General features: G+C 42.5%; 1 protein-coding gene across 2 annotated transcripts in view; it reads right to left on the bottom strand.

Annotated features, from left to right (window-relative positions):
• Positions 1 to 23,463, bottom strand: part of DENND4C (DENN domain containing 4C) — a 1,359,979-nt gene that overhangs the window by 1,010,556 nt on the left and 325,960 nt on the right. For both annotated transcript variants that reach the window (XM_069239287.1, XM_069239298.1), the window contains exons 7-8: positions 23,110 to 23,176; positions 8,826 to 8,884 (exon numbers count right to left, since the gene is read on the bottom strand). In XM_069239287.1, the coding sequence (XP_069095388.1) occupies positions 8,826 to 8,884; positions 23,110 to 23,176 (126 nt within the window). The remainder of the gene's footprint in view (positions 1 to 8,825; positions 8,885 to 23,109; positions 23,177 to 23,463) is intronic.

A 23,463-nucleotide genomic window follows, 5' to 3' on the forward strand; every position in this document is an offset into this window, starting at 1 on the left:
ATAGGTTTATTTGAATTCATCTTCATATTGTGAGACTTGCTGTGGAGGATGCTCACTCACCACTCGAGATGTCTGTGAATTCACTTTCATCCACTGTTTTGTCTTCTGGAACTTGATAAATGTTTTTGGGATGAAATGTTTATTCAATTTTGTCATTGTGAGCCTGTCGATGTTTTAAGGAGGGAGATTGGTACTTCTGAGACAATTGCTCCAACTGCACTGAAAACACGCTTAGAGGATAAGATGACCACAGGACATACTAGATATTTTCATGCCAGCCTGCAGAGATCTAGATACATGTTCCATTTTCCCATACCAATAGATCAATAGTTCTTGAGAGAGTGGTCATCCAAATGCTCCAGTTACATCTTGATATTTGCTGTCCTGAGTTTCCTTCATCTGTGTGGTTGATTTAAGAAATGGAATTGCCAAAAACCAATCGAGCGCAGAGGACGATTTTAGTGATGCTGTTGGTTAAGCAGCCTAAGAAGTATCTTCTTACGGCGATAATGAAGGACCTTTTCATTGCAACATGCTGCACGAGACACCGGCGTGCTTTCCAGAAGTTGTTGTTAACTGCACTTCAGTTCTCCCCCCCTCAAAATTGCTATATTCCATCTTCCAAATTAACTACTTTCTTGACAAACCAATTGTTATAAATAGAGATATCCATCACTGAAAAAAATTAAAGAGCATAGTCCATATTTGTATAGTGAATCTCAAGTATTGTGGTACAGATGACCAAGAGCTCTGGTAGTAGCCTGGTATGTGTATCCAATTAAGGATTAAGCTGTTGGCCAAGCCAACAGATTCTTCATTAAGACAGATTGACCTTCTGGACACATAGCATTGAGATGGTTTAGCTCATGGTGCAATCGTCGTTTCTGATTTCCTGCACCAAAATCCCTACAGGTGTACACATTTGGAGAAAACACTCTATTAGACCCCATTTGACATGTCTTTGGCAGTAGCATATCTTCCTCTTTATTGCACATAATCATTCATAGATTGGTACTGCTCAAATAGGCATTGCAGCATTTTGAAAGTGGAGTTCCAAAATGGGTTAGAATCACCTATATGAAGCCTCCCACGGGAAGCTTATTAGCAGTCTGAATGGTTCTCAAGCACTTTTGGACTTGAAATGAATGGCTGAAATGCAGGTAACTCCTCCGACAGATAACCAGTTAGTTGTGAATGATTTCTTTCTCCCGGAGGGAGTCCTGAAAAATTGGGTTGTTAAGAAGAGCACTCTCAAATGAGCTTCATCTCCCACTGCTTTGAAAGTGTTGCTGCTTTTGTTACTGGTAACAAATTCAATCCTTAGACCCCTGGATTGAAGCTTTTCACTGTATTCAGAATTGAATTCTTCCACAATATTGGCAGATGTGTGTGCATGCTCAATAGAAAGCTTTCCAACTACTGCATGCAGACTGATGTCTTTGAAAAGGATCAGTACTGAAAAAACCCAGTGATAGTCTGGCCTTAACCATTCTGAAGAAGGCCTACTGTGCGGTGATATATATGTAGTGTGTAGATTGACAACTGGTGTGTACGTCAGTAGTGAGAGGAATGGAATGCACAGCACTCCCTTACGTTTGGTTAGCAACTAATGCCAGTACTCCATGGTGCAGCTGTACAAATAAATTTTTGAAAAAAAGGTCAATTTTAGACATAGGGCCTCCACAAACTCTAGAAACTCTTCTCATTCCACCAAAGGAAAGAGCGCGGTGAAGCACCAACATGTTAGCAAGTTTTCCATTGCATAATTGGACTAAATTATGATATGGCGAATGCTTACTGAACATAGACATTATAGTGCTTTTTCTGTGGTGGAGCTGACAATGATCTCATCGTAAAAGACATATGTGGAGATAGGGTGCTTGAATGCATAACGTTGACCATGGCAAGCAAGGAAGAGACATGGAGGACAAACATCGCTGTCTACCCAGAGTGAATCCACATCTCCTCTTCTACTAACAAACATTTGCAGTATTGCTTGAAAATTACTGCACACATATATATCCAAAATGTGGCTGGGCCAATCCACAGGCCTATACACTGCCAGTAAACCAGCAACAAGAATTTAAAAATCAGCAAAGATAAAAAAATATATATTAACAGCACATCAATATGGAAGCTGTGTGGGGACTTCATAACCCCGGAGTCATTCTGTTGCAGGTGACCACACTCCTGCCAAATGAATCCTGAAGCATGATGCCTGCTGGAGAGCTTTTCTGCTGACTGAATGAGGATTCCAGGTTTCAGGGGACCTGTTGTGGGCGACACTCTCCTGCAGATGCAGTAGAATTGCGAAAATGACTGATGCAGTGCCATTAACTAAGGAATCTACTGGGCAGTTTTGCTGACTGACTGAGTGGGGACTCCAGGGCCCAGGACCCATTCTCTTGCAGGTGACCCTGCACGGCCAGATTTCTACAAGAATGAACTAACTCCTGCAGCACAGGACATCGTAAGACCTGCCAGGCAGTTCTTCTGTGTAGACTCCAGATATCAGGAGTCCCAATGTAGGAGAGGACCGTATCCTACCAGATGCAATAAAAGAACATCCGGACTCTCATAGAGCAGAAAACTAAGGGAACTTCGGGGAGGTTTTGCTGCCAGAGAGTGTGGGGACTCCAAGTCCCAATAGCCATTCTGTTACAAGTGACCATCCCTTTGCCAGGTGGGTTAAAAGTACCAATTGACTCGCGCAGCTCCGCACGTACGCATGTTTGGGTGAAGCATGGGCCAAAATCAGGCCCTTCTACATCAGTCAGTGAATAAAAGAGGTTGGGCCAATTCTCTTTATCCAATGATACTGCTGTTTGCATGAAGCTGAGTAGCAAACTGTGAGCAGATGCACTATATACTAACTATGTGAGAACACAAAGGTGATCCAGGCATTTTAGCCTCAACAAAAGAAGTTGTGACAAACTCACTGCCTGAACAAAATGGAATCGCTGCAAGATGGTGCATCACCTGAGCTGTCCCATTCCTGACATGCCTGGATCTAACAGTAATGGGCATCTCAATTTATCTAATGAACCATCTAGTAAGGGCCAACTGTCACACAGTAAGGCTCACTTGTCAGCCACTATAATTGGCAGATATCCACATTTTTTCTCTGAAGATTTGAAGGCCCTAAAACTGCAGGAACTAATCCTCAAATAGAGAACTCCAACAGTAAGAGGGGCAACTTTCAAAGTAAACTCAATTTTAGCCCTTTGCTTAGGAAGCATTTCATGCTACCTTTTCCAGCTAAAATAATGTTGGCTGCTACTAAGGGGCATACTGCCCCTTTTTGTGGTACCAATGAAAGATCAACTGATTAAACAATATTACATCCAGCACATGTATTTATCATTCCTTGTTCCAATTCTCACAAAGTTTTATGGCATCTAGATACAAAACAAAACAATAGCAATACCGTGATTGTTACCGCTATTAAATGACAGGTGTTTTTTTATAACATCTCGCCAGCACCTTGTGGCCGCAACTGAAGGTTACACTTATTGGAACTCATGTTGGCTTTGAAGTCTCTTGCTTGCTGAGTGGAGACCCTTGAAGCATACACAGACAGCTCATGTCCAGCCCACAATTCCTCCCGGTGAAAAAGAGCAGGGGGATCTCTGTCCTACTTGTCTGAAGTTTGATGTGCACGTTTGGCGTACTCAAATGAAACCAAAGGGCTGCATCCACCTGTATTTTCTCAATTTCTCAGCTTTTCAGTTCTACGTCTGAAACTGGTGAGCTTTTATAGTATAGTCTAAGAGAAATCTTGTTAAGGCATGCAGTTGTGGTCTTTCAGCTTCCAATCCACTGCAAGCACCTCTTCTTTTTCATGGGAATAGTATAACTTGACAACTATGTCCCTCAGTTAGTTGTGAGTTTTGCTGTGTTATACCTGCTCGGACATGGTGAACTCTCTTCATTCAAAATTTTGGTTGGTCAGTTTCTAGCAGTGAGAAGAATAGGTTTTTCCACATTCTGAGTATATGTAACCTTTCCTTCAGGCCCTTCACCCTGATATTCTCTCTCCTTGACCTAGTCTCAAGCTCGTTGAGCTTTAAAGTGGCCTTGTTCTTCCATAAGATTAAGTATCTATTCAACTGACATCCTGGAAGAGTCTAAAGACTTTGCATGCACTTATACTTTGAGTATCCTATAACTCACCGCATCCACATATCTAGTCAGGACATCAATTGTTTTTCCTTGGTACGCCTTCAGATTCTGAAAACTCAACTCTTTTTTTCCTCCTCGAGGTCTTTCCTGGGGATCTGCAAGTCACTTTGCAAGTCATATTGTGTGACTGCCACTGTATGCAAACACTATTACCTATGGTGGCATCCCTTCTGGTGGTAGGAGCAGAAAATACTCTAGTCTAGTCAAGTCAAGTTGATAAGTAGTCATTTTTGTGTTCTTGCTTGGAGGCTTTGATCAGTTTGATAGTATAACATTTCAATTATTGGCAGTGGTCTAGTGCCACATTCATCTTTAGGGGCTCAGTGGAGTCTTTCCTTCCCTCTGCTTTTCTTTTGATGTATCGGCCTTTTGTGTTTGCTTATCTGTGTCCATTTTGTCCTTTTTTTAAGTAAAGGCCTATTACACATCGCAGCTGGCAGGTTTGCCAACGGCATCCTGGAGACATTTGGAAAGCTTCCGGGGAATGCATTCCTCCCACTGTTCACCATTGGATTGTTGTCTGTAACTCACATCTGTTCGCTTTCTATTTGCTGGCACTATTTGTTTTAGGCTGTTCCGTTTGAGCTCGGCTCTTCCCGTGCTCAAATCATATTTACTGTATTCTTCCACCTGTACTGGATTTCTGTAAACATGACTTTAAATCTTGCTCTTATCTTGTTACATTTGCTGTGCGTTCAAAGGGAGTGGTCAAATGTCAGGCTCTGTCTTCCAGGGATCTTGATGTTTACTTTTCTTTCTCCAACTTAAAAGTGAGAGGATGTTTGCGACAATCATGCGGGATACTAGAGCTTGAGGAAGGCTGTACAATATTTTATTTTCTAACATAAAGCTACATTTAACGGTCTGTAAGTGAACTGTGCAGGTATTTCAGAATCAGAAAAGTAAAAATAAAGCTTAGCTTTTAGTAATTCTGAAGTGTGGTGGAAACAAATATTTTGACACAATCAAAACTAATCAATACACTAGGTGATGACATTTCCACACACTTGTTTGAGTGCTTTTTACTTTCAGCAGCAAATCTATATGTCTATGCAAATGTAAAGCTAATTTCAATTCAAGATATGTTGTCTCTTAATGGCACTGTGCTATCACACCATGCATATTCCACTCTACGCCAGTACACTCTACTCAGCACTACTCCAAACTAGGCCACTCCACTGCACTCTAAGACCCCACTCTATGCCACTCAAAGCCACTGTGTTCTACCATGCCCCACTCCACTCCATCTACTCTCCGCCACTCTACTCTGTGCCACTGCACTCTATACCACTTTACTCAACACCAACACACTCTATGCCAACTAGTCTGCACCACTGAACTGTATGTCACTATACTCTACAACACTGTAGGCCACCGCACTACATACCACTGCAATCTAAGCCACTCTATTCTACCCTGCACCACTGTACTGTACTCCACTCTACTCTACCATGCACCACTCCACTCTGACAGTCTACTCTGCCACTGCACTCCATCCTGCACCACACCACTCTCTGCCACTGAACTCTATGCCACTTTAACTGCTCCACTGCACTTTGTCACAGCATTCTAATTCACTCTACTTTACCACTGCATTCTATGTCACTGCACTCTACTGTGAAACAATCTACTCTATGGCACTGCGTTCTATGCCACTCTACTCCATTCTACTGTGCTCCATCCCACTAGGTCACTGCAATCTACTCAGTGCTGCGTTACTACACTGTCTCCTTACTGTGCAACACTGTACTCTAAGCCAATGCACTCTACCCTACTCTACTATGCACCACTGACCTCTCCACCACTTCCCTCTACACCTCTCGTCTAGGCCACCCCACTCTGCTCTGCACCATTCCACTCTACTGTGCAACACTGCACTCTATGCCACTGTATGTCACTACTCTATGTCACTGCACTCTACCTTGCACTACTCGACTACCGAGCACCACTCTACGCCACTTCACTCTACTCTACTCTGAAACACTCTACTGAATGCCACTGCAATCTACTCTGTCTCACTTTAACCCTACACCACTGCATTCCACATCCCTAACCTCTACGCCAGTGCACTCTACACCGCTTTACTCAAAATCAATGCATTCTATACCACTGCACTCTACGCCCGACAGCCTCCTCTGCACAACTGTACTTTACGCCACTTCACTGTAGGCCACTTCTCCACTCTATGGCACTCCACTCTATGACACTCTACTCCATCAAACTTCTCCAATCTATGGCACTCTACAAAACGCTCTATGAAACTCCCTCTATGCCACTTTACTCCATTCTATTTTGGTGACACACTACTCCACTCTTCAACACTCCATTCTACGCCATTCCACTCTGCTCTACGCCACTTGACTCTACAACACTACTACTCTTTTTGCCATTCTACTCTCCTACTCTACTCTGACAATCTACTCCGCACTATGCCACTCTATTCTACAACACTCTCCTCCATTTAAAGCAACACATTCTATGCCACTCCACTCTACTCTACACCAATCATTCATACTCTATGGCACATGAGGACAATGTACGCCCCCTTACACTCAGACTCCCTCCATGACATTCCACAAAACTCTACATCACTCCATGACACTCTCCTTTAGCCCACTAACTTTTAGCCATGCAGAACAGCAGCCACAATGGTGTACAACATGGTTAAAACATATTGCTTGCCAATGCTTGTTTTTATTACAATAGCAAGCAGCAATATGTAGGGGGTCCATTTAAACTATATTGGTTCAGGACCACTTCTACTCATCAAGTCTTAGTATATAAATCTTAAAGACTTGGGCAATGTAATCTTACAAATCTGGTTATTATCAAAAATGCTGCTTTGGTCATCACGACGGTAAAAGAATAGTAAGACTTGGCAAGGAGCTACATTGTTTCAATTATATTTTTTGTGAAATTAACCATGCTGCTTTGTTTTACTTGGCTGTGGTTCAGTGTTTCTTTGCCTATCCATAGACTACATTTGGCTTGAAAGTGCTGAGTCACGGTTCATTCATGAAAGTAAAACGTAGCAGTGTAATGACATCAATTGTGTATAAAATTGCTTCAGAATGTTTGCGCTGATTAACACTAGAATGGACAATGTAAAAGTTTTATGAAATTCAGATATGACTGCGGAGTAAATCCCGGGTAAGCCTTAAAAGGTTATATAACCTTCAGGAATATCCTAAAATGCTTGTATGTTGAAGCATATAATCTGAAAAATTTCTAATCACTGATAACATCTGTATATCTAATTTTACTCAACTTGGAAGCTGCTTTTCAGAAACAATTTTAAATTTGTGGAGCATTTGTGAAATAAATAAACAGCCAGTAATCAAAAATAATTATCTTAACAACCATGCACAATGTGGATATTACAGATTAAAAACTCAGTAATCAATTTAAGAAGTCTCCAGCAGTTAATTAAGGAAATGAAGGACTTTATTTCTATTTTAGCCTACTTACAATTTTTTTTTTGTTTGGCGGGTTGGGGTGGGGTGGGGTGGGATGGGGAATATTAATTAACAAGCCATGAACTTCACAGTAGTCTGGCTAGAAGACACCAACCCAACACTAAACAATTATATGCTGAACTACTTCTGAATGGGGTTACCATTCTGAGAGGTTTAATCATGGACACCCATGATCTTTCAAATTTTCAAGGGTCCGTGGTGTTGGGCGACTACAAGAGACTGCCCTTGACCATCTGGTACGGCAGAGGCACAAAATAAGTGTCAAAATTCTAAGATATCAGAAGTAATGCCAATTAGCTCAGATAACTGGAATGTTGCATGAATATCAGGAGTGTGTACCCACAACACTGTGCCTTTTCAAAGAAACACAACGTGGACTGAAAGATGTAGATCATCCACGTACCAAGCTTGCCTCAACAAGGCTTCTAGTATTATAAGGCTTTTAGATACTCCTATAGTTGTACAGTGGTGGGGTGGAGGTAGTTATGTTAGTCATTTTTGTGTCTGGCTCTGTATCTTGCAAAGGTGTTTGAAGAAGACTGCAACAAGGGGAGTATTACCCTGTCCAGCTTTATACTTCTGCCTTCCAGCTGTCTCAGTCATGCATAAGTTGGACTTATAATGCAATCCCCACCCCTTGTGACACAGTAAGATTATTACAAGCTCCCCAAACTTTATGATGTAGTAGATACATGTATTAGTGGCTGCTCTGATCCATACTGGGACCTCTTTAGCTAGCGGAAAGCACATTCTGCAGGGCAGGGAGGTGGGATGACAGTGAGAACTCTAGAGTTAGCTTGAGTATCCAGAGCAAAATGAGTTACTGAAGGTAAGTAACTTTTTCTTCTGATGAATACTTCCTCCCCTTCAGAAAAGTGGTACTTCCCAAAGGAAAAAGGTCTGGTGAGTAGGCTCAGACCAAAAACTCCTGTAGCCTTCCCACCTGGCCTAACTGTCAAAGCAGTAGTGGTTTGAACACAAATGCATCTACAGACATGTCGCTGCATGGCAGATGTCTATAACCTTTACTTCTCTTGCCCATGCCATTGTAACAGCCTTGGCCCTAGTGAAATTGACCCACAGGCCTTCAGGGTTCTACTTCGGACAGTGTATAGTAATTATGTAAATTAGCAGAAGAAAAGCAAGCGTATGATATGTATATTATACCTGAGGGGCAGAGGTGTAGAAACCGGTTGTGACATGATCAAGGCATCATGAGCAGAAAGCTGCAGAAAATAATGAAATAAGGTTAAAACATCTTGTAAAATCTCACCTGAAAAAAACATCAGAGCATCAGGTTTTGTAACTAGGTAACACGTGAGAATGAGCAAAATAATGGAATAGACAAATAACTCCCAAAACTGATTCAGCTCAGCCCTTAGAGGATGTGGAAATATAACACACAGTAGCCAATTTGCAACAATGCAGGCAACAATATAGGAGAATCCCAATAGACTAGCCCAGAGGGCAGCACACTAGTGGCTCACCCCTCCTGCACCAACCTAAAAAAGGATCTTTCTTGTGAAGCTGAATGAAGATGTGGAGGAGAACAGCCAAAGTATTTAAGATTGGTCTTAAATATTGTACAGAATGGCTACTCTCTTCGCTTCAAGTCCACTTGTCCAACTGTTCCACCCATAAAGGTATCCTGGTACCAGCTAGACCTCTTGCAGTCAGAAGGCCACACCTTAATGCAAAAAGAGGCCACAGAGGAGGCCCCGTGTCATCAAGGGGAAGTGGGAATGTATTCCTGTTACTTTCTAGTAATAAACAAAAGAACCAAAGCAAGAATTCCAACCCATTCTAGATCTCAGAGTACTCAACAAGTACATATGCCAAGAAAAGTACAAAATGCTGGCTCTGCACCAAATCTATCCACAGGTGCAGCAAGGGGATTGAATGTGTGCAAGAGACCTTCAGGACACACATTTCCATATCCCAATCTCCGTTGCAAGGTGGGATCTCGGCACTAACAGTACAAACTACTCCCATTCAGCCTCAAGTCAGAACCACAAGCATTCTCAACATGCACAGCCATTGTCGCAGCATTCATAAGGAGGCAGAAAATGTATGTGTATCCCCACCCAGATGACTGGCTGATAAAGAGCTTCTCTCCATCACAGAAAAGGGCGCATCTTCACATTTGTGTACAGACATTCACAAATCTGGTGCTTCACAACAACTTCCAAAAACCCACAGCTCCCCAAGTACAAAATCTACACTCCTTGAGGGCCACACTTGATACACAGCCTGCAAGAGTGTCCCCCTGGAAGAGAGACTATCATCCAAAAATCTGAAATGTTGCAATCTTCTGCGGATTCGTCATCATTCTGCAGTCAGATAGCTTCTCTACTGGGGTCAATGGCTTCTTGCATCTTCATAGTGCTGAATGTGAGGTTCCACAAGGCCTCTGTAGCAATGCTTAGAGGACCAGTGGAATCAACATTCCAACCGCTGGGAGGCCAAGCTGACACTGTCACAGGCAGCATGTCAATCTCATCCATGGTGGTGTCAACAGAAGAATCGGATGGTGGGGATACATTCCATCAGGACTCACCCAGTCAAACACTGATCGCAGACAACTCCTTACAGGGAAGGGGGGGCTCACACTGGTTCCCTTCAAACTCAGGGTATGTTGTCAGACAATGAAAAAACATGCCACATCAGCATGCTGGAACTGAGGACATTCCACCATGGTTTAAAGTATTTCTTCTCAGCACTCAAAACTAACTGCATACATGCCCAAACCGACAACATGACAACAAAGCAGTACCTGAGCAAACAATGGGAACTCACTCTCGTCCTCTTTCCTAAGAGGCTCCGACCATCTGGAAATGGCTACTAGCCAGAAATCTCACAATAACTGTCTTCCATCTGTCATGCACTCAAAAAATGCAGGCAGATGGTGTCAGTCAGAATCTGTAAGACAATCATGACTGGATTCTCAATGACAACGTCTTGAAAGAAATCTTTCAATAGTGGGGATATCCTCAAATAGCCACGTTCACAGACGTCACCAACAGAAAATGCCAAGACTACTCATCCAGATTTGTCAAGCCAGGTTCGAAGGGCAGTGCCCTTTTAAAAAGCTGGTCAGGGAAATTTCTCTACGCATTTCCATCAACCCTTCTAATTCCAACAGTGATTCTCAGGCTATAGGGCTCTCACACCAGAATGATATTCATAGCCCCAGAGTGGTCCCAGCAGTAGTGGTTCATGGATCTTCTACATCTTTCAGGAAGGCCACACAAGAGGCCTCCCTTCTGACGGGATCTCCTGTTCAAGTTCAGAGGACATACTACATCCCAACCTCTCAACCCTGAACTTGACCGCATGGTTCCTGAATTCCTCCAACATGGACATTTAGGCCTTTCAAAATAATGTATGGACAATATTGGAGAAGCTAGGAGACCTTCCGCTAGAAGATCATATACAGTTAAATGGAAAAGGTTTTATTTGTGGTGTACACAGAATAATCCCAATCCAATTTTATGCCAGAGGATGTAGTTATTCTGTATCTACTAGACTTGGCTAAATCAGGAATGTAATTCTCCTCAGTCAGGGTACATCTTGCAGTCGATACAACCTACAGGAAATCTCCCTCACAAACATCACTTTTAAAACTCCCAGTGGTATAAAAATCTTTTGCAAAGGGCTTAAAAAGGTGATTCCCTCAATCAGGAAACCATATCCTTCATGGGAACTAACCATTGTCCGTTTCAAATTGAAGGGCCCTTCTCTCGAGCCAATCCATAAAGTCTCTATGCAAAATCTCACTTGAAAAGCGTTTTTTTTTGGTGGCTATCACTTCTGCCCATAGAATAAGTGAAATTAAGGCACTGTGTTCAATGGTACCGTATATGGTTTACCACTCCAACAGAGCTGTGATGAGGACTCATCCTAGTTTTCTCCCAAAGGTAGTCTCTGAGTTTCACATTAATAAACATATATCTGCACCTACTTTCTTTTGTAACCCTTCAATCCAGCTGAAAACGTCACTGCATTCTCTGTATAGTGAGAGAGTCTTAAAATTCTACTTGGACAAGACCAAGAGTATCGGAAAATCAAAACATCTTTTTGTTAACTATGGCCCAGTGAGAACAGGTCTGGCATCCCTTAAACAAACTATTTCCAGCTGGATTGTTTCATGTATTCTACCGTTATACTAGCTAGCTAAAAAATCCATATCTGCTAGAGACCTAGCGCATACAGCACAAGGTTGAAAGCTGCTACCACAGTTCTGTTGAGAAATGTACCTATTGCTGAAATTTGTAAAGCTGCTACCATCTCATCTTTTTACTACACATTACTGCCTGGATTCAGATGCTAAAGCAGACACACAAGTAGGGAAGGCTTCTGTGAGGATTCTTTTTGGTTACATTTTGGAGCAGTTTTTTTGCATCCAAATGCGTGCTGTTTGGATTGAGCTTGCTATTCTATTCTATTTAGTGCTTACGATTATTGATGAGGATCCCCTAGAAGCGAAGGATAAGTTGTTCACCTATAATCCTTATTCTCTTCCAGGGGAACCCTCATCCAAGCCATAAGCAACCCAGCCTCCTCCCCGGACAGAAGCTATTGTAGCTTTCAACAAATTCTGTCGACAGGATTCCTTAGTTTACCCTAAAAATGACCTGACCTAACTTTCAACAGTGGGTTATGATGGGATACAGAGGTATTGTAAGTTTCTTAAAGGTACAGTGCCAATTTTATGTCTACTCTTTTTAATGGCAGCCAAATGGTTAACTATGTCTCATATTCCCTTTCCTTTTTCTCTTAAATAAAGGTTTGTGGAAGGCTTCCTATGGTCAGTTTTTCTTTTTCTTAATATGAAATGTCTTTAAATATTTACATTTTTGAAAGAAAAAGTATAGGTAATTTTTTTTTTTTTAACCTTTTCTACAGGTTGCAGATATATCACCTAGTGGCAGTCACCAATAGATAGTTCTAGTTAGGACCTAGTTTCCATGGAAAAAGCTTTTTTTGTTTTGCCAATAACTTTAGCGTCGTTTTACAAATCTTCACAACATTTTCAAAACTAGTGCGCCATTCACTTCAGCTGCTGTCTGGAAAGTTTCTGGTTGATTCGTCAAGCCGGGGCAGAGAAAAAAAAATAGGGGGTGTCCCAAAGTATGTTCTCACTACGCAATTTACCATAGGGATTTTGTTTTTAAAACAGCTACAGCCTGAACCGGTGTGCAGAATTACACCAAATTTAGCAGAAAGATAGCTCTTGGTCCAGAAAGAGACCTTTTTATGGGCAAGCACAAAGTGCTGCGTCCATTCTGTAATCTCTCTTTGGGCTTGAAACCACGCCCATGCCACGTCAGTCACTTACATTGGTTCGTGGGATTGCCTTTTAAAATCCGTTTGCTTTCATTTGTGAAAGGCATGCATATGTCATGCCTTTTCCAGTGTTTAGCCCACATAGACAGCACCGGTAAAGTACCAAAAACATACGAGGCTCGATGTTTTAAGCCTCGAGTCCAGACTACTTTATCTGTTTATTTTCCACGCAGCGCTGCTTTTTACATAGCGTGATCGCGCTGCGCTTTTTTTTTTTTGCTTAACAATGCTCTAACTCGAACAAATGCGAGACCCGTTGCATTGAAAATGCTTGTTATTTGGTGTAAACCCATACAGTAGTTCGAGATATTAAAAGAAAAAAATATAGATATCTAGGACATGGATCTTTTGGGGATCCGACAGTCCCTGTGCTGATATCCAACTGGCTGCAAATGCCTCAACAAGTGTTGGCAGACATTTTGGGACTTGGACTCAGCCGAGTCCCAAAAATAAACTTTAAAATAAAGAAAAGGGGGCAGGGTAGGAATACCCTGATTCCCTTGCGCTGGTGCTGGGGTCCCACTGGACCCCAGATGGGTCAAAAATAATTATTTTTTATATTGTTATAAAAACATTGCAGAAGATCCGTGAATCTCTGAAAGGGGGAAAAAAAAATAAAAAATAAAAAATACAAAGCACGGGCTCCCGCACTTTTTTCTATTACAGCCCTTGGCGACAAAGTAAATGTAACTTGGGCATTTTTTTTTATTTTTTTTTTATTACCTTTTGTATAGGCTGCGTATAATATACATATATTACCTACCTACTGGCGGTCGCTAGAAGGTAGTTATTGTTAAGATCTAGTTTCCATAGGAAAATAGTTTTTTGTCAGTAACTTTGGCGCTATTTGACACATCTTCGCAAAATTTTCAGAACTAGTACGCCACTCACTTCAGCTGCTGTCTTGAAAGTTTTGGGGTGACACCTCAAACAGGGGCAGAGAAAAAGGAGGGGTCCCAAAACGTGTTTTTTCCTACGTAATTTCCCCTAGGAATTTCGAACTTGACTACAGCCTTCTCCATTTACCATTTATTTAATTGTTGTCAGCCTATCCGGCCTTAACAATAGTACACAATAAGTATCAATCCATCACACGCAATAAAATTACATTAAATAAAACATTGTAATAAAAGAAAGACTATACTTGAGTTTTTGATTTTACATGGCCCTAGGTGAATCCAATATACCCTGCAATATCATAAAACTTGATAATTAGCCATAATTGGCATAAGACTCTTTACTTATTCTAAAAGCATTATAGATCTAAAATTTAAATATCCTATTCTTGCACTAATCATTTGGGTTCTTGCGATACCTGCCAGCAATATAATAATAACCCAGGACCTAGCCCGGTTTGATCAGCAACCTTCAACGGTTTCCCATATAAATGATAGCTAGGATAACACAAGTAATTATACTTAGGCCAACTGTGAGTACATTAATGAACGTAGCTTCCATGCTTCCAATATATAAGTTGAAACCTTCGCCACAATATGTTTCTCATCTGATCGCATACAAAGCACTTCCGCCTCATTACATTTCCTGATTCCGTATGATCTAAAAAGCGGACGTAAGTACAATTTGCGGAGTTTAAGCGTAAAATTACATAATAAAAGGAAGTGGGATAATGTTTCTTGACCACCATGAAGGCAAGGACAGCAGTCTGAACCGCGCTGTGAGACGGCTTGCCATCTGTTAGTCACCGCCGTCACTGGTAATGTACCCATACGAAATTTAAAAGAGAGAGCCCTTTTTTCTTCCGGATAAATGCAGTCAATGAAAATTGCTGGTTTAAGCTCTTGATTGAACAAAATGTACCGCTTGAGTAAAGGGCTAAGTATCTCACACATACTCTGGGTCTTTTGGTCCCAGTATGCCTTTTTAATGACAGATAAACTTGGCCTTCTGATTTTCCCTGGATGAAGCCAGAGGTCTTCTTGGCCAATAGCAGCCAGGGTAGTTGAGATGTGTTTAAACCAAGGCAATTTTCGATGATTTTGTAGCTTCATGATGTCCATGAGTGTATCTCTGTATGGTTTGAGTTCCTCTTTTGCCCAGATACGGATCCAATATCTTATTGGGGCCAGTGCAATGTAATCCTCGACCTTTCTCATTTGTAGATCAGTTCTCAACGCAATCATTGGTACGGCAGTGCCTAAGCAAAGTAATCGGCGTAGAAAATTATTCTCGGTTACTTGTATTAATGGGGTCTTTCTAAATCCCCAGATCTCTGCGCTGTAAAGTGCTGCAGTCCTTGCTTTGGTTTTATAAGCAAGCAGTGCAGAGCTCACAGAATGATTGCCTGTGACTTTAGCAAATCTAAGTACCGCTCCAGCGTGCTGGGCCAAGGAGATGTTACTTTTGTAGATTTGTGATTTCCATATCTGTTTTTCATCCAGTCTGCAACCCAGGTAGTCATAGGTAGTCACTCGGGCCAAGGGCTTGTTGTTTACCCTAAAAGTCGAATGCATCGTTTGTTTTGGGTTAAGAATCATAAACTTTGTTTTCCCCTCATTAATTACCATGCTCCTTGAAGTGCAAAATGATTCGAAACCCCTAAGTAGACTATGCATTGCTATCTCTGTTCTTGCCAGTAGTACAGCGTCGTCAGCAAAAAGCAGGATAGGTATACTTTCGTTGGCTAGTTTTGGCACATCCAGATTTAATTTCCTCAGATCTTGGCTTACCTTATTTATATAACAGTTAAACAAGGTTGGGGCCAAAACACATCCTTGTTTTACACCACGCTGGATTGGAATTTCTGCTGTATAATCATTTCTCATAGAATATCTAACCCTGGCAGTATTCCCTGTATGCAGTAGAATTAGCAGCCTTAGAATTTTTCCCTGTATGCCCATTTCCGACAATAACTGCCATAATGTTTGGCGATTGACGCTATCAAAAGCTGTTTGGAGATCCACAAAGACCAGATATAATGCACAATCTTTTAGGGTGGCGTATTTCGCGCAGATCATATTTAGCTTAAAAAGTTGGTCTATTGTACTTTGGCCTCTCCTAAAACCAGCTTGGTGTGTCGATATTAAATCTCCATCCTCCAGCCATTGATCTAAACGCAGCTGGATCAATTTGGCGAAGATTTTTCCAACGCTGTCAAGCAGTGAGATAGGCCTATAATTGCACACCATGTCCCGAGGTCCTTTTTTGTGAATTGGGACAATTATTGATTTCTTCCAAGAGGTAGGAATTACCTCGTGGTGCCAAATACTGTTGAATATACGTGTTAGAGCAGGCAGCCATAGCGTTAACTGATTACGATAGACGTCTGAAGGGATACCATCTGGGCCTGCAGCCTTGTACGGCTTTTGAAGGAGAATAACTTGTTTAATCTCTTTCTCGCTGAATTCCGGTATCAGCTCCATTGCGCAAGGGATGGCATGGGTTACTTGCATGGCATTTGTGCCGGGGAGTTCGTTTGGGACTAATTCATTCTGGGTTCCATTTGTCGATCTAACAAACCTTTTTGATGATGCAACATAGGTCGTTTGAAGTGGAACTGCCTTGTTTGATCTTTGATTACTACCTTCCAGTCCTTGGATGAGGCTGGTTGAGTTATTTGTACTCCGGGATGCCGTCTTGACCTCATCCTGATACAAGGCGGTAAAATGCTCTACCCAGAGTTGTGGGTTGATATTCAGTTCTAGGTTTTTTGAAGGGCCTTCGCATCCCCATCTGATTATCTCCCAAAACTTTTTGCAGTTTCCTGCCGATATTGCCTGCAGGAGGGATTTCCAGAGCTTATGTGGAAATGTCTTCCTTTTATATCTTAGTAATTTTTTGTACTGTTGCCTGCATTCATAAAAGTATTGCTCATTATGGTTATTCAAATGCCGATTCTTTAGTGCTTGCGATAAGGTATTTTTTAGTTTCAAACACTCTTCATCGAACCAGCCTTCCATCGTATTAGGGTTAGTTTGGGGATGCTTAATTCTTTCCTTTGTTGTTTGTAATAGCAAGTTGTTAAAATTATCCAGGAGGGGTAAAGCTTCATTAACTGGTAGGTTTAAAAACGTACTAAGTGATAGAAACCAGGTTTGACTAGGTACGCTCAAATAGGGTTCATCTACGTTTGACCTTAGTATGTTTTTCCTATTTGGTCTCATGGTTATAGCTAAGCAATTTCTGTTAAATGGAAACTCAACCTTCCCCAGGCTTGCGTCCGGATGGATTATCTCCATTAGCAATGGGTCGTGGTCACTCTCGATCCTGTCCCTTATTTCCATATCGATAACATAATGCCAGGCTTCGATGTTTATTGCCATATAGTCAATTATACTATGTCTTTTTCCAGTTCGAAAGGTAGATTTAAAAGTTCTATCTGAGTTGGTTCTTCCGTTTACTGTGCGAATTCCGCCTTCTATTAGTACTTCAAAGATTAGTTCCCCTTTTTTAGAATCTTGACAACGTTGGATGAGGGGCGTTGGTATATTCCAAGCGTGATCTTCCTCTACTACTTGTTCATCCCAAAGGATAGAATGGGGTTTAGTGTTAAAATCACCACATATTAGTAGAAGGGTTTTACAAAACTGAGGGGGACGGTTGTTCGCGTAACCTAGTATTGGGTTCCTCCAACCCTTAGATCTTTTATTTAAAATATGTTCTTCGAGGAGCCGCATACCAGGCGTGACTTGGGCCCGGCTAATGGGAGGGAAGTACACGTTTACTATTTCAAGTGACCACTCCTCATGTTTTACTGCAAGCGTCTGGATTTCCTTGCTTAGTATAGCATGGGTTACAGCAGAATTTCCCAATAGCGAAGTTCTGATCCAAATGATCAGACCTCCCGATGGTCTTCCTTTTTTTTGTTTGATAGCAGGTATGTAAAAAGTGGAAAACCCGTCTAGGTCAATGGCGTTGGTAGACCAAGTTTCTTGGAAGCAGCTGATATCTTGCTGTTTAATAAATTCAACCCAATCCTTATCTTCCATTTTGCTTTTTAGGCCTGCAATATTCCAGCTTAAGATTTTTAATGTAGGACTAGTACTATTTTTTATGTTTGAGCTGCCCATTTGTTGCTACAAATTTCTAGATGGTTGGTCTTCATCATTCTGCAACTGTGGGGGATTGCCCCTGCTGTTTCTAGGGGAGTTAACAAGCAGGCAGAACCTCAGATTGCTCAGGTTTATTCGTTCAGGGAGTTGTTGTTTGGAACTAATTGCTCCTGTAGTATCGAACCAGAATTGCCTTCTACCTCTTGCCTGCCCGAAACATTTTGCTTTGGAGCTTTTTCAAGAAATATTATTGGATACGGTTCCTTTTGTGGAGTAGCAGTAGATATTCCCCATGTCTTCATCATGTTAGAACATTTTAAAATCTGTTCTACTATCCAGGGTGAAGCCCAGACTGTTTCTGTTGATTCCCCGTTCTCCAATTCTTTCCTTTGCATAAATCTTACTGAGAGGAGGTCTTTAGTTGTTACATTCTGCAGAGCTGGCAGAGAATTGACCAAATGTAGGATGTTAGTCCTATTTAGAATGTCATGACTTCCTCTTGAGCAGTACTCGGGAATAAACGTGATTGTGGCATCAGGCTCTTTAATTATTGCAGTGCGAATCTCGGTATGCCCGTTACCTCCCTGTGACCATCTTCCTTGAGATTGATTATCTTCCTTTGCTTAATTGTAAATAGTAGCTGCCCGACTAGTCAATGTTCGTTCTACCTGGCATTTTTCCCTCCCGAATTGCAACTCCTTGTTCCTATGTTCCTCATGAGGTTGTCTTTTTGGAGGCCAATTATCCTTTTTTCCTTTAGTTTCCAAGTCAAGCACCGGACGCGGTGGGGCAGGTGGATCAGTCACCCACCCTGGCTGGCTACTAAAGTTGTGGTTTCCCGAACTTGCCTGAGAGCAGTGTTTTACTTTTGACCGAGGTGCGGGAACCGGGGCTATTGTATTATCCACGCACAAGGCTTTTCTTGTGCTTTGTTCGCTTCTTGTGCATTCTGGGCTCTCTGCCCTTCCGTTTTCACTTTTGCTGTTTTCTTGTTCTACCCCCTCGGTAATAAAGTTCAGAGGCTGCTGACGTTTTCCATTATGGACTCCTACTGTATTTGGATAATGCGCCTGAATTGAGTGTTCTATTATTATGGCTGGGAGGTGCTTATCAATGCCGGTACTTGATTTTGTTGTCTCTGGGCTCCATTTGTATTGTCCATTGGCTAGGGGATCGTTTGCCTCATTGATCCCGTGATTTGTACCCGAGTCTTTTTCTGGCCTCTTTCCTTTGTCTAAGTCGTGCCCAGATACTTGGTAGCCCCTAGGACCAATGGGAATTCGGTTTATATGAGAATGGTGGGTGCAGCTTTTGTCGCACAATAATCCAGGATTTTTATTTATAAAACTAATATCTTTGTCAGTTGGTTTCTCGAGACTCTCGGGCTTGATGCACTGATCTTTAGGCTGCTGTTGAGTAGACTCATCGCCTGTGTTCCTGGTCTGCCCTGTTGGGCTTGCCTGTTTCGGCATATTTTGAGCCTTTTTTGCTGGTACTTTGTTGTTTCCTCTAGGTTTTTTCCATGTGTATTTCCATCTACCTGTTTGTTGATGCCCTTTACTCAGAGTCTTTTTTTTTTAACTATATTTGTGATTTCGATTGCTGATACAGGACTTTTGTTGATTCTCTCCGTCTTGTCTATGTGGTTTTTTACGTCTGGGTGCTCGTCTCGTCCCGTGCCAGAGGGCCCTTCTTTATCTTCGCTATCTATTGGTCTTTCAGTTAATCTCGATTCTATTTTTGCTGACTCGTGATTGCACGCCTGTGTGTTTTTGAGACTAGATTTGCAATCTTCGATTATGTCTAATTACTTTCGGAACTTCCAGTAATTTTTCCAGCAGTGGGCCACAAGCTTGCCTGTCCATCTTGTCAATTTTTTCAGCCACTGCCTGATGTAACAGATTTTCCCTTATTACACCCTCTACTAAGGCCATCCTATGGTCTATGGTCTGTAATGAGTTAGTAAATTGTTTAGTTAGCTCAAGTTGATCATCAAATTTTTGAGACTGGACCATGATCGTTGTTGCAATTGAGTCCAATGTTGTGCATATAACTTTCATAATGCTTAGAATTGGTTGATCTAATGGGGGATCGTCTCTATTTCCCCAGGTTTGCTCACTTTGCTCATTATTTGTCTGGCCTTCTAGGTTCTTATCATCCTCTCCTCTATGACCTAACATTATACTACCTTCCAAGAGGTTTAAGTCTTCCGATGTTATACTGTTTAATTGGGGCTCTATACTACCAATTACGGAGTTGTCAGGCGAGGAGAGCTCCAGACTACAAGAACTATGATCAAATCTACTCAACGTTAGGTTCGTTTTTACAATTTGGCTTCCATGATGAAGCTGTGGCGTAGAGAGCTTGTGTGAGCATTTCTGTGATGATTGTTCTATTTCAGGCCCCTTTACATTTTGGAGGATTGTAGGTTCTACTTTTAGATGAGGTAAAGGGAATATCAGTGGAGAGCTCCCAGAATGTAGTGGTCCCATTAGGGCTTCCGAATGAGGTGATTCATTACTTTTTCTTTTTCTTTGTCTTTGTTCTTCCGAGAAACTGCCCCATTCTGGGGAACTAATTGACTCCACTTCACTACCCACAAAGGAGTCGTTTGTTCCAAAGGGTAGTCGTGATGGTCGGGCAGGTCGCTGCTGGGATGGACAGGAATCCTGATGCCCGGTCTCTAAGAGCTCCAGCTCCAGCTCGCCCTCCACATTATTGTCACCTTTTTCCCCTGATGGCTGTGATGGGAGGTCGCTAGCTTTAGAGCTTTGCATCTGCAGCCAATCAGTATTTAGATTTATATGATTGTAATAGTTGGTAATAGTATTTATCTTTGATTTAATTTTCCTTGCTCCCCTGGTCCCACCTGGGCCCAGGTGCGTTGGTATATACTGTTGTCTCCTAAGTGGAGGACTTGCAGGGCCCCCGCCATTTCACCTGCATTCAGTGATACATGCCCCATGTCGTCAGAGTCAGTATGGACTAGCAGCATAGACAGCATAGGCCCTGGTGCCGCTTCGGGTGTCCCACCCGGTTCTTCTCCTGGTTTGCTTTCATCGTTGGGAATCCCATTATGGGCTTCCTCAGCTGCTGCGACCACTCCTTGGTTTATAAATTCCCCTCGGGATGACTTAGTGGCTCTAGGGTCCAGGTCTTGGTCTGACCCCAGATCTTGTAAGCTGTTAGGTTCCTGCTCTGGTCTTTGGGGTTTCACTGGATTACCGAGTGCCTCGTTGGCCTGTCTGGCTTTCTTTGTTTTCCCTCTTGTTCCAACCATTTTTTTTCTTATTGTTTGAAAAAAAGATCAGGATCAGCAACTTCAACAATTTCCGGGATCTGTAGGATGCTTCTCTAGAATATATAGAGCTTGGCTTTGCATGCCTTGCTGTGTGGTGACGCGCAATGTATGCACAATATGCACAATACGCCGTACAAAAAGCGCGATGTTCGAATGATATCTGCCCCTCTAGCGCAGTTTAATGTGTCGATTAATGGCCTCCTCTGGTTCTCTCCATCTGGCCCCTTCAGATCCTCTCTGTCTCTGTTTGTGAAGGCTACTTACGCCTACTTGCGTTACTTATGCGTTGCTTATGCATTACTTGATGCGCTACTTTGTGTGGCCCACTCTTGATCCGCTCACGGCCAGGCCTGGCCACAAGCCACAGGAACCACTTAGGTCACTTATGTCACCTAAGTCACTTAAGTCACTTAAGTCACCTAGGTCGGGGTAATATCCTTAGGTTGGGTCAGGTCAGAGAAAAACTAAATATGGCTAGGTACCGCTGTGGTGGCTGAAAAACAGCGAATACCCTCCTTGGCTCACCTAGTCCATGTGATGGCAGGGCAGGGCAGCAACTCCAAGCTCCTCTGGTACCCCTCTAGTGCTCCTCTCGTGCTCTGGGACTCCGGTACTCCTCTGGTGCTCCTTCTGGCTTACTGGCTTACTTAGTGTCCAGACCACGCCGTAGTCCGCACTGTGACAGCAAACCGGCGCCCCCAGAGGCGCTGGTGAGAAAACAGGCAGCAGCCCTGGTCGCACCCGCCTGCTCGCGGAAGCTGCTCCCCCCTGCCAGCAGCTTCTGCCCCCGGACCGTGCTCACTCGGCTTCCCGGCTTCCCGCGGCTGTTCTCCTGCTAGCACGGGGAGCGGCTAGCAGCGGCAGCCCCCAGACCGTGTGCCGCGCGCCGGTCGCCGCGCACCTCGCGCTCACACTTGCACTCGCGGTGAGCAAACCGCGACGCGAGCCACCCGGCACCAGCGCCGTGCGTCTGAGCCCCTCTCTCGTCTCTCTCGTGCGTCCGCTGCGTCCGTTCCGGTCGCGGGCTAGCAAGGGTACAGCCTTCTCAGCTTGATCCCTTAGCCCCATGACATCTAGGGGTAGTAGCTGTGCTCTATAAATCTGGTTCATTTATTCTTTGGTCCTGTTCACAGTTGAAAACGTTTTGGAATAATATTGTTTATGTGGAAACCTGTGTTAGTTATTCTTGCATTGACTACTTGTACATTCATAACATTAGAGAGAAGAACGTGTTGGGTGTGGCTTGATCTCCTTTGCAAGGGGTCAGCGTTGGGATGGTTACTGAGGCAGAGGTTTCGGGGATAATTTCTGATTGGGACTCTAGAGTTCCAATTTGGTGTATATCCTCAGCTTTGAGATTATAAACTTCAATAAAAAAAAAAAATTGAAGGCAGAACACAAAGCAAAGTAGGAAATCATGAGAATAAGCTACCACTAAAGTAATACTAACTATCATGTACTGTTTTCTACCTCTCAGTTTACGTTGGTGCATTTTTTTTTTGTAAAGTTTTTCTGCACATTTCCTGTCAAAATATTTTCGAGGCGCATTACTGTAAAACGAATTTGCAGAGAGTTGTCAATTACATTGACAAACACATTTGATTTCCACAAAGATGCATCCTATTTCCCTTATATGTAATGTCACAAATTCAGTATTTGTCAACATATTTATATAAACTGAAAGCTGCACTTAAACGGATAAATGTGTAAACCCAAAAGTGGTTCTGCAGAACATTTGCGTCACTATTTACATGCACAAACAACCAAGGGTAAAACAAGCAAAAGCCTTTGTTACCTGGACAAGGATTCTTGGCCTCTGAGGAGAAGGGAACGGAACATTGCGCATGAAGTGGGATATGTGCCTGGAAACAAGCAAACATAACATAATTAAAACATCAGGCCGTTGCTTCAAAGGGGAAGGTAAATAGATAGGAACTTGTTTGATTGCTCTCAATAACTATATTTTCTTTGATGTACAGCTCAAACAAAATGTGCGAGCACAAACAGAGGATTTAATAATCTGAAATAGCCACACATGGAAACACACAGTAAAATCTCGTGTACAATAGGTGCACCTAAAAATCAAAGAATGGCATAACACTGCAGAGCGAAATGCTATTTGTAGGCATCCCAGAATTAGATCTGCAGA

The sequence above is a fragment of the Pleurodeles waltl genome, chromosome 1_2 (assembly GCF_031143425.1).
Source record: "Pleurodeles waltl isolate 20211129_DDA chromosome 1_2, aPleWal1.hap1.20221129, whole genome shotgun sequence".
In the NCBI taxonomy this organism is placed as follows: Eukaryota; Metazoa; Chordata; class Amphibia; order Caudata; family Salamandridae; genus Pleurodeles; species Pleurodeles waltl.